The 10,569-nt window shown below is 46.7% G+C and overlaps 1 protein-coding gene across 1 annotated transcript; it reads right to left on the bottom strand.

Annotated features, from left to right (window-relative positions):
* Positions 1-256: 256 nt before the first annotated feature.
* Positions 257-10,238, bottom strand: LOC147096397 (zinc-binding protein A33-like). Its single transcript, XM_085973815.1, has 4 exons — positions 9,591-10,238; positions 8,695-8,807; positions 7,893-8,008; positions 257-3,877 (listed from the first exon to the last, which is right to left on the bottom strand). The coding sequence occupies exons 1-4, from the start codon at positions 9,999-10,001 to the stop codon at positions 3,327-3,329; spliced, it is 1,191 nt and encodes a 396-aa protein (XP_085829941.1). The 5' UTR covers positions 10,002-10,238; the 3' UTR covers positions 257-3,326.
* Between the last annotated feature and the right edge of the window lie 331 nt (positions 10,239-10,569).

Raw genomic sequence — 10,569 nt, 5'->3', positions numbered from 1 at the left:
CTGAATGGTGGAACAGGCTCGAAGGGCTGAATGGCCTCCTCCTGTTCCTGTGCACCATCCTCTGCAGTCAGCCATGTTTATAATATTCCCACAACACTGTAGTTCCCGAGTGCTACAGTAGCCTTGACTCAGAATTGCTTGTTCCCAATGCATTCAGCATTCCCGTCTATACAGCTTACTGTAGATATTCCCATCTTTTGGCCCCTAGTTTACCCCTGTTAATGTTACCTGGTTCTTGTATATCACCCACCTGCTGTCTAGATTCCACTCTTTAATCAGTGTCATGTGGGATCACATTTCCTCCTGGCCTTCTCCCTCCCATCCAATGGAAATGCTTCTTGCAGCTACTTCAACGTTCCTGACCAGTTCCATTGGTTTTATTTGGCCATCTCGCTCCCTTTGTTTTCACAAGGAGAACGCCATTTACTTTTCAAAGTCCCAGTATTATTTTCACAGCAGATTGACAGACAGTTATTCATATTCACGATTTTCTTTGCAAAACATCTTTTCACCATAAACAGGAAGTATAACAAAGGAAATTGCCTTGATTTTCTAGGCCATCCTTACATGGGAGGTTTCAGAGCTCTTACATGATTTCTTACATTGTCATTTAGCCCTTCCTGCTCCTCCAGTACCTTTTGTCATTTATCTTCAATGTACACAGACCTATCTCCAGGTAACCAACTCCTCCTCATTACCACACTCATCACTACTCACCTCCCTACAGCCAGAATCTCCCTGCACCTCACCAACTGCATCTTTGTCCTAACCGTGTTCTCTGGCTTCTGAACTACTTCTTCCTCCATGACTTGGTCTTCTGCATTAGGAGTTAGTGCTTGATCTAATTGAATGGTGGAACAGGCTCGAGGGGCTGAATGGCCGACTCCTCTTCCTATGTTCCTGTATCTGCACATTGTTGTGTCTTTCTCAGAGTCTTTACAAGCGTTCTTCCTGTCGTCAGTGCACCCTCTATTATCTTGTGTGCTCGGTTTCCTCCAGCACTTATTTCTGTCTCTTGCTGACCCTGTACCTGTTTGCAAAAATCCCAGTCACAGCTCCCCAGTGACTCGCCCTTAATATTGAGTACCAGCCTATCCACTTCACTAAACTTTGACTCAATTAGTCCAATACTATCCACTTGCCTTTGCTAATTAGCTTCCCAATCATTTCCTTCCATTAGTTCTCGTCCGGTCCTCTCAAAGGCCCAAAGCTTTTCCTTCAGGTTTTTGGCAGCTGAGATCAGCGAGTTGCTCCACACTTTACTATTGACTCTCGAGCTCTTTCATGCTGCAAAGTCGAGCCTTGTTTAGTCTGTTTGAGCTCTGCCAGCGGTCTGCTGTGTGTTAACATTTGTGTTTCTATCTATTTGAGGAGAGTACGCCCAAGGAGCAGAGGTACGACATGTTCCCCAAAAATAACTGAACAACATTATAAAGTAGGATATTGAAGAGCTTCTTTTATTTTCTGCTAAATATTTCATATTTACATTATTAGTGAAGACGACTATCAGCCAAACATAGCGGAAGGCAGCCTGTCTCTGGGAGCATTTAAAGGACCCACCCAGTATAGAGTGTGGAGACCTGTAATGGACATTCTCAACCCTGGTACGGAGGGCCTTTCCTGTTTTCTTACTTAACCTGTAAAATCCTCAATGAGTGTGCTCATCTTAAGAATACCCGACAAAAGTGCAAGAATGAAAATATTATTCATACTGACTTCAAATAAGAAAATAAATCAAATGGAAGTATGTAATGTCTGATTCATGAATTATAAAATGCAACAATCAAATAATAATCTCAACTTTTTCAAAAGCAATTGACCAATTTATTCAATTCATTAGTAAGAAAAACTGATCTAAATCATTAACCTGTCACAGTGGGTTGTTTCATGGCTTAAAACTAAAACAATAATACACAAGGATATTTGCAACTGATTTGGTCAAATCACTTTCGATCACCTCCTCACTCCCCAAAGCCTTTCCGCCACCTACAAGGCACAAGTCAGGAGTGCGATGGAATACTCTCCACTTGCCTGGATGAGTGCAGCTCCAACAACACTCAAGAAGCTCGACACCAGCACAAAGCAGCCCGCTTGATTGGCACCCCACCCACCACCTTAAACATTCACTCCCTCCACCACCGGCGCACTGTGACTGCAGTGTGTACCATCTACAAGATGCACTGCAGCAACTCACCAAGGCGTCTTCAACAGCACCTCCCAGACCCGTGATCTCTACCACCTAGAAGGACAAGGGCAGCAGGCGCATGGGAACATCACCACCTCCAAGTTCCCATCCAAGTTACACACCATCCTGACTTGGAAATATATCGGCTGTTCCTTCATTGTCGCTGGGTCAAAATCCTGGAACTCCCTCCCTAACAACACTGTGGGAGAACCTTCACCCCACAGACTGCAGTGTTTGAAGAAGGCGGCTCAGCAACACCTTCTTCAGGGCAATTAGGGATGGGCAGTAAATGCTGGCCTTGCCAGCGACCCCCACATCCTGGGAACGAATATAAAAAATCCAGAAGAAACTTTCAACATGGAATGTTCGCACTTCTATGAAAAAAGAATAAGAAACGTACTTGAAGGGGGCGGAACACGAGGGAGGTTGAAAATACTTGTGAACAAAATGAAGCAAATCAGAAAGTAATGGATAAATGATGTCAGGAATATGTTTTTTTTAATCTAGATTTTAGGATCGACAGAGAGAGATCTGTAAAAAAATGAAAGAAACTTTGTCTGATTTCTGAGCGGCCTCCAGCGGGTGTTTGAAGAGCAGCTGGTTCGGTCGCTCAACGCGCCCACACTCCGCCCATTTGTATCTGAAAATTACAATCCGGGTCCTCTGTACTTCACGGGTCCCCGGTTTGTAAATGACGTTGTTTCCCCCTGAAACAGGCGGGCGGTCCCACTGCCCATCTCAGGATCCTACCCAAGGTGGCGATGGCTGAAGCTCCAGTGTAAACTTTAGTGCCATTTCCAGGCGACTCTCACTCCGGTTACACCAGGCGGGGGCTCTTAAAATCAGCCCCATTAGTTCAGGATAGGAACAGGAAGAGGCCTTTCAGCCCCTCGAGCCTGTTCCACCATTCAATGAGATCATGGCTGATCTGTGACCTAACTCCAGACACCCGCCTTTGGCCCATATCCCTTAATAACTTTGGTTAATGAAAATCTATCAATCTCAGGATTTAAATTAACAATTGACCCAGCAGCAATTGCGGTTTGTGGAAGAGAGTTCCAAACTTCTACCACCCTTTGTGTGTAGAAGTGTTTCCTAATTTCACTCCTGAAAGGCCTGGCAATAATTTTTAATGGACCTGTTAGTGCCCTTTAACCCCGCATATTGTCAGCGGGGCGGAGTTTATCCCACCTTCATTCCATCCCGGATTGAAGATGGGAAAAATTCTCTCAGTGAAAGTGTGGGTGAAAGTGTGGAGATGGGACATGTTGTCCGCATTGTAAAATGACACCTGTCCGCCCTCATAGTCCAGGTACACCCCGATCTTCCGGGGATCCACACTCTGGGTGAGGTGGGTCCGTGAGGGGGAGGTGAGGGCAACGTAGCCACTTCCAGAGGACAGCCTCACAGGCCAGTATCCGGTCTCTGGGCTCGGGTTGATTTCCCCTTTCCTCTCGGCAGACTCTCGGGCCACTCCCACAAACCACTCAATCTTGTCCCCCACCTCCACCTCCCAGTAGTGTCTCCCTGATGTGAATCCCTCCGATCCCAGGACACAGGGCCACCAATCAAACCTCTCCGGGGTGTCAGGGAGCCGCTGCCATTTGTCTCCACGTCTCACACTGGTCCGGTCCTCAGACAGGATGAGCCGGGGATTCGCTGTGTTCAGATCCAGAGTCAGAGAGGCTGGAGCTGGGGGAAAGTTAAAATAACACAGTCAGTGATTTAGTTTCTTGCTGTGATTTATTCAAACTCTTTCCTTTTTAAAGTGCCCACTCGGGCTCTGGGTTGTGTTCAGGGAATCCGCTGCCACTCCAGGGTTTACACCCTGTGGGGTCGAATTACGTCGATTTCCCCATCAACTCTGCGCCCGGAGATAAAGACCCGAGGACCACTGGAGAGGAGAGCGCGGGGTTGGGGAGGGGAGAGCGCGGAGGGAGTTGGAAAGGGGAGAGAGCTTGAGGGGGTAGAGAGAGAGGGAGGGGGAGAGACAGTAGGAGGGCAGAGGGCGGGAGGGCAGAGAGTGAGTGAGGGGAGCGGGATGGGGAGGGGAGAGAGGCGGGATGGGGAGGGGAGGAGGAGGGCAGAGAGAGCAGGAGGGGTGGGGGAGAATAGAGAGCGGGAGGGGTGGGGGAGGGTAGGGAGTGGGAGGGGGAAGAGAGAGTGGGCAGAGAGAGAGAACGGGAGGGGAGTGGAGAGAGAACGGAAGGCGGAGGGGAGAGAGTGGGGGTGGGGAGAAAGAATGGGAGGGAGAGAGAGGGATGGGGAGAGAGTGAGAGGGGGAGGGGAGAGATGGGGGGAGGGGGAGTCTGAAGGGAACGGGAGGGGAGAGAGGGGGAGGGGGCGATAGAGCGGGAGGGGAGAGAGAGGGGGGATGGGAGTTAGTTGCGGTTTTTGGAGCTTTCTTTGGCCTCTGCCATCCTGCTCTGATCTTGAGCCACTGTGAGGAACTCTGCAGCCCCAGTCTCCCGCTATTCTCAGTGCCTGCAGAGTGCATCAAGGGCCTTTGAAAATTAACAAGGAATCAGTGACAGAAGCTCTAATGTGTCCTGGAGACACAGTGGGTGAAATTGGTCTTGGACTGTTTTAGGTGACAGTCAATCAGCAGCTCGTATCGCGCTCCCTCAATATTCGTTTCCATTAACTTCAATGGGAATTAATATTGGGCACAATGTAAAATGGGCCACTGATTTACTATCGCCCATTCTGTGTTACCACCCAAACTAATTTTACCCGCAATCTCTCTCTGGAGGCGTGACCCACTCACCACTAATCAGCACTGTCGATGTGTGGAGAGGGGGAAAGTACCGACAGCAGGAGAATAGAGAGAAGAGAAGGAAAAAGGTAAAGAGAAAACAATGAGGAGGGAGCTGCTGCAGAAAGGAAGAGAGAACCAAAAACAACCGAGGGAAACTAAATTAAAAAGCTCAGCAGAGGAAATGGGAGAGACAGGATACACCATGTACTGGAGACAAAGTCCCAGACACTCTTAGATTGATCACAATCAGCAGTGCAATTCCAGATTGAATAGAACAGCAAGGGTCTGGTTCAGCCTGAGACAGTGGCCAAGGAGGGGGTGGAGTTGGTGGGCAGGATGTAGAGTTGTTGACAATTTCCAAACTGATGGTTTAAATCATCCCAATGTTTAACTGGAAAAAATTCTGGCTCCTCCATAACTGGATTCCAGATAATCTGTTGGACAACACACTGGCGGTGGAGGGGTCAAGAGAGGTGGTGGAGAGGTAGATCTGGGTACCATCGGTGTACATCTGGAAACTGAGCCTGTTTCTGTGGATGAGGTTGACAAGTGGCAACATGTAGATCAGCGAGAGAAGAAGACCAAGAATAAATACTTGAGAATCTCCTGGAGTGTGGTGCGGGGGCAGGAAGAGAAGCCATTGCTGGAGATACTCTGGCTACGATCAAATAGGCAAATGTGAACCAAGTAAAGGCAGTCCCACTGAGTAGGACAATTGAGGAGAGACATTGGAGGAGAATGGTCAATGTTTGCAGAGAGCTCCAGGAGGATGAGGAGGGAAAATGCGCTATACTCACTGTCACAGAGCGTGTCATTTGTGACCTTTATTAGGGCCACTTTGGGGCTATGACAGGGATGAAAATCTGGTTAGTGTGGTTCAAACATGCAGTTGCGGGAAAATTGCCAGGGATTTCAGAAGTGATCGCACGTTCAAGGACTTTGTAGAAGAAAGTAAGTTTGGAGATCAAGTGCAAGGACAGAGGGATAGAGGGTGGGTAATTTTGAGGAAGGGTGTGGTGACATTGGATTTGAAAAGGAGCTGGATAGGACGTCAGGAGAGGGAACCATTTACAATGTGAGCTAGCATGAAACCAGGAAGAGAAGTTGGGTGGGCAGCAGTTTAGTGGGAATGGGGTCAATGGAGCAGGAGGTGGGTCCAGCAGAGAATACAATCTCAGTAAGACAGGCAGCCTGGCTTCTGATTATTTTACATATCCATGGTGCAAGTAACCAAAGACAATAATACAACAAGAGAATAAAAATAAAAATACCAAACATTGAAACGAATGTCGATGTTTTATCCAGTAGGAACATTGGTATAAAATATCAGAACATACATTGATGTGAATTTAGGAACTGAAGTAAGAACTGTGAATAACTCAAAGCAGATCAGAGAAAGTGGGTGAGAGTCAAGGTGGAAGTGAGTGATGATGGGATTAGTGTCACTGTGTGAAGCTGCTTTCAAATGTGATGCGATGACTTTCTAGCGTGGTTCTAAACTCGGGTTTAAGCAGCTGTTTTCAAAGGTCACAAGGAAAGTACTGTTGTGAGTAAAATATTTCACAGGTAAGACAGAGTCCAGCATAAGGGATGTGTTGTAAATAAATACACTGCAATTACATCTGAAGGAGAAACTGACATTTCTAATGCTCCTGACAAATGTCTCAAAGCACTTCACACAATGTATTACTTTTGAAGTGTATTTTCTGCTGTGATATAGGGCAGGGTGTCCAATAGGGCAGGGGGTCCAAATTAGACCTCCCCTCTCCTCAGCCCTCACAATTCCACTCTCCAAGCCCAGGCAGCTCAGTCCTATTTGGGTTTACAGTTTTTTGCCAGCTTCTTATCAAACTCTCTCTTGAAGCTGCTGATAGCCTCAGACAACTCTGCCTCCCTTACTTTCCATACCCTCCCCATAAAGTATTTGGGAGTGATTCACGTCTCACTATCGCCCGGATTTAAAGCGGGAACGGAGCAGTAATGAGGCAAAAATCACACGCAGTGCTTCCCACCTGGTTCCCACCAATGCCCGCCGGGATATGGTGTCGCAGCCGCGAAATAGGAATCCAGCGCAAGGAGTTCGTTCTCTCCGGTGTCCTGGACAATATTTGTCCCTCAACCAACATCACCAAAACTGGTCATCTGGTCATTATCACATTGCTGTTTGTGGGAGCTTGCTGTGCAGAAATTGGTTGTGGCGTTTCCTACATTACAACAGTGACTACACTTTAAAAACTCTTCATTGGCTGTAAAGCGCTTTGGGACGTCCCGAGGTCGTGAAAGGCGGGATATCAAAACACGTTCTTTTCTGTAACAGTTTCTCTGTGGTCAGGAGGTGCATGAATTATCCTGCCTGCTGCTGGTCGATCCATGGTTTTCCAGCCGCCCACCGTATTTTACTGCCCCCCCCCCCCCCGCCCCCCTTTAAACAGCTCCTGCTCAGTTGCCTCCAGGGAGGAGTCAGCGGATTTCCTGTCTCCCGCCTCCCTCCTCAAGGATCACCGAGCACCTTCCCATGCTCCAAATCCGTGGGCAACTCGCCAGCAATATTGTACTGAAGCCCAACCCTGAGAATGGATTGGGCCTCTGACCAATTTCATGGAGCGAGCAGTGGGCTCACTGACTCACTGCCTGCCCGATCAATGGGGTCACTCAAAAACCCAACCTCGCTCAATCCAAACTGCCTTTTCACCCTCCCTTTTCTCAGTTTGAGACTATCGCTACTTTGTTGTAGACTCTGTGACTGTGGATGTTTATCTTCTCTCTGCGGTTTAGGATCTTGAATACTTCAATAAGATCACCCCAAGCCCTCCCTTATCCAGAGCAAAGACTCCTCACTTCCAGACTAGAGACGGACATCAGTGATCATTTAATCCGGGGTCCGGGAGCCCGTTCAGTCTCTTTTCATCTGGATTTATAAATCAGGAAAAGGAATATAAGTGTTTTTACCGGGGTTAATGGCGTCTATCATTTCTCTCCACGCTGTGTACTGTAAAGGGCCGTTGAACTTTCCGATAGACAGGGCGTCATCTGCTACTGACAGTACTTGACCGTCGTCACTAATCCTGTAAATATTGAACAGTTGATGTTATAAACCGACATTTAATACTTAACATTTTTCTGAGTTCTTTTACCAAACTGTGCAGAGTTTCAGTAAAGAGCATGTCCTACCTCCTCTTCCGACAAGCTTCCTCCTGAAATAAATAAAACACAAACAGTGAGGAGGATAGTAAAAGACTTCAGGAGGACACAGACAGGCTGGTGAAATGAGCAGACACAGGGCAGGTAGAATTTAACACAGAGAAGTGTGAAGTGATGCATTTTGGAAGGAAGAATGAGGAGGCACAAAATAAACTAAATGGTACAATTTTAAATGAGGTGCAGGAACAGAGAGACCCGGGGGATCACATTCACAAATCTTTAAGACAATTGGCAAAATAAGAGAGTGGGGATTTTTTAACAACGACTTGCGATTATCTGGAATGCAGTAAGTGACAGGGTGGAGGAAGCAGATTTGATAATAATTGTCAAAATGAAATTGGAGAAACACTTGAAGGATTAGTGTGACTAATTGCACAGCTCTTTCAAAGAACCGGCACAGGCACAATGGGCCTTTTGTGCTGTGGGATTCTATGATTGTAAGTAGTTGAAAAGTCTGATTTGTGTGTCAGATACTGGAACTCAACATCAGTGTCACTCACAGACACAGTGACTCTCACACCCACCGCACCAGACACACCCACACACTCACAACATGGAACTGTAACTGGAAATATTAAACTTGCGCAACACAGAAATAATTACAAGCAAAATATCAAGATCACGGTCATTCATTCCCGGGAGGTTGCAGGTATTCCCGGGAATCTGCAGACAGTGTGGGAGCCGGTTAGTTCAGTGACAACAGAACCGACCCGGAATAGACAAAACAATCAGTTTAAATCAGTAACGAATCATTCAGCAAATGCTGCATTTATTTCAGTTATCATCGGTTATTTTGTGACTGTGTGAAGTTTCACTGAACTGACCCGCAATATAATCCTCACCTTCAGAAATGTCAGCCCGTCTTTTTGCTCCATCTGTTTCTGCAACTTTGAGAGTTTCTCCTGAATAGAATTTAAATTACCTTGAATTTCTCGGAGGTTTTTCTCCATTGTTTCTAGAATCTCCCCCTCTTGTTCCCTGAGATCTCTGATTAAACGCTGCTCTTTCTCACTGAGAATCTGGTGCATTTTAGCGAACTCGGATGTGATGCGGGTCTGCAGACTGCTCGACTGTTTCTGCCAATTGAAATGTGAAACATAATTAATGTACCGCGATAAAGGGAACAAAACTAACCGAGATCCCAGAAAATCAGCACAGGGAGACCTTACCCTAACTGCGGAAATCTGCTGTTTCTGTTTTAATTCCGTTTCTAGAACCGCCGATTTCTTCTCTGTGAGAGAATCTAAGGAAGATTTCAGCTGATCCTGGGACTGGGAGAGAAAATCACAGAATAAAAGTGTTAGTGTTCAACCATAAATGTATTTTGATGCTTTGGCAACATAAGATGTACCTTATCATGCCAATAAAGCGATTTGTATTGTATTGTATTGTTAGACCATGAAAATGTGATAAAATAATCAGATGATCAAATCTGTTCCCTTTTACCTTGTACATTCCAACAGTTTCTTTAATGGGCTTGAAGCGGTGCTCTCTGTGTTCCCGCGCATCTATACAAACCAGACAGATCAATTTCTTGTCAGTTTCACAAAACAGCTTCAGTTCTTCCTGATGTTCCTCACAGTGAAGTTTACTTTCCTTCTCTTTCGGATTCAGGTTTAATTTTCGAGCTTTCTCGGCCAGATTCGCTAAGGCCCGACTGGCTCTGAGGTTTATTTCCGGAAACTTCTCTCTACATTCCGGGCAGGAGATTCTCCGCTTCTTTTCCCAACACCGTGTGATACAGGAGCGGCAGAAGTTGTGCCCACACTCCAGTGAAACCGGGTCGGTGAAGAAATCCAGACAAATGGGACAAATTGTCTCCTCGGTCCAACTCTCGGCCTGCTGTCTGGAAGCCATGTTCACCCTCAGCACTTCCTGATTCAAACTGCTTTCAGTGTCGATGTTTCTCTGCTGCCGAACACCCTCAGTTCAGCGATTTCCCGATGAAGTTCACTACAATACTCACGGAATTATTATTATAATAAACTCGTCTGTGTCCTGTCGACTTTTACACAGGGAGACACAACCTAGAGCAGTGTGAAGGACAAACAGGGTTAGAGCACGGAGGGGAATCATTGAACCCTGGCCGGGAGGGTGAAGGTTCCTGGGGTGTTGACAGTGGGGGGAGGGAGAGAGAGGGAGGGAGGAGGCGGAGATGGGCGGGGATCGAGATTCCGGGGCACTTTGCTCCAGACTGAACTCACTGCCGACTACAAACCCTCTGGTGACACACGGTGTGAAATAGAGATCCATAAACTGAATTGTGTTAATGATTGCAGCCGCTCACCCTAAAACACAAAGTGCCACAAATGTCAAGGAGTGATATCAGGTGACAGGCACAGAGAATCGCTGTAAGTGAAAAGACAAATCTGCTAGAAAGAAAAGAAATATTTGTATTTCTAGCGCGTCTTTCACCAGCTCAGGA

The sequence above is a fragment of the Somniosus microcephalus genome, unplaced genomic scaffold (genome assembly GCF_052327205.1).
Source record: "Somniosus microcephalus isolate GS21.2 unplaced genomic scaffold, FLI_Smic_1.0 unresolved_chr1, whole genome shotgun sequence".
Classification (NCBI taxonomy): domain Eukaryota; kingdom Metazoa; phylum Chordata; class Chondrichthyes; order Squaliformes; family Somniosidae; genus Somniosus; species Somniosus microcephalus.
The sequence above is the reverse complement of the archived record's forward strand: the minus strand, read 5'-3'. Positions and strand labels throughout refer to the sequence as shown.

What these genes read in the sequence shown, in the direction of transcription:
- LOC147096397 (XM_085973815.1), bottom strand. Translation starts at nt 10,001, where the DNA reads ATGGCTTCCAGACAGCAGGCCGAGAGTTGGACCGAGGAGACAATTTGT. An exon ending in AAACTGTTGGAATGTACAAG is followed by an intron (nt 8,808 to 9,590) that starts GTAAAAGGGAAC and finishes CACTGTCTGCAG; the next exon opens with ATTCCCGGGAATACCTGCAA. An exon ending in GATAGACGCCATTAACCCCG is followed by an intron (nt 3,878 to 7,892) that starts GTAAAAACACTT and finishes ACTTTCCCCCAG; the next exon opens with CTCCAGCCTCTCTGACTCTG.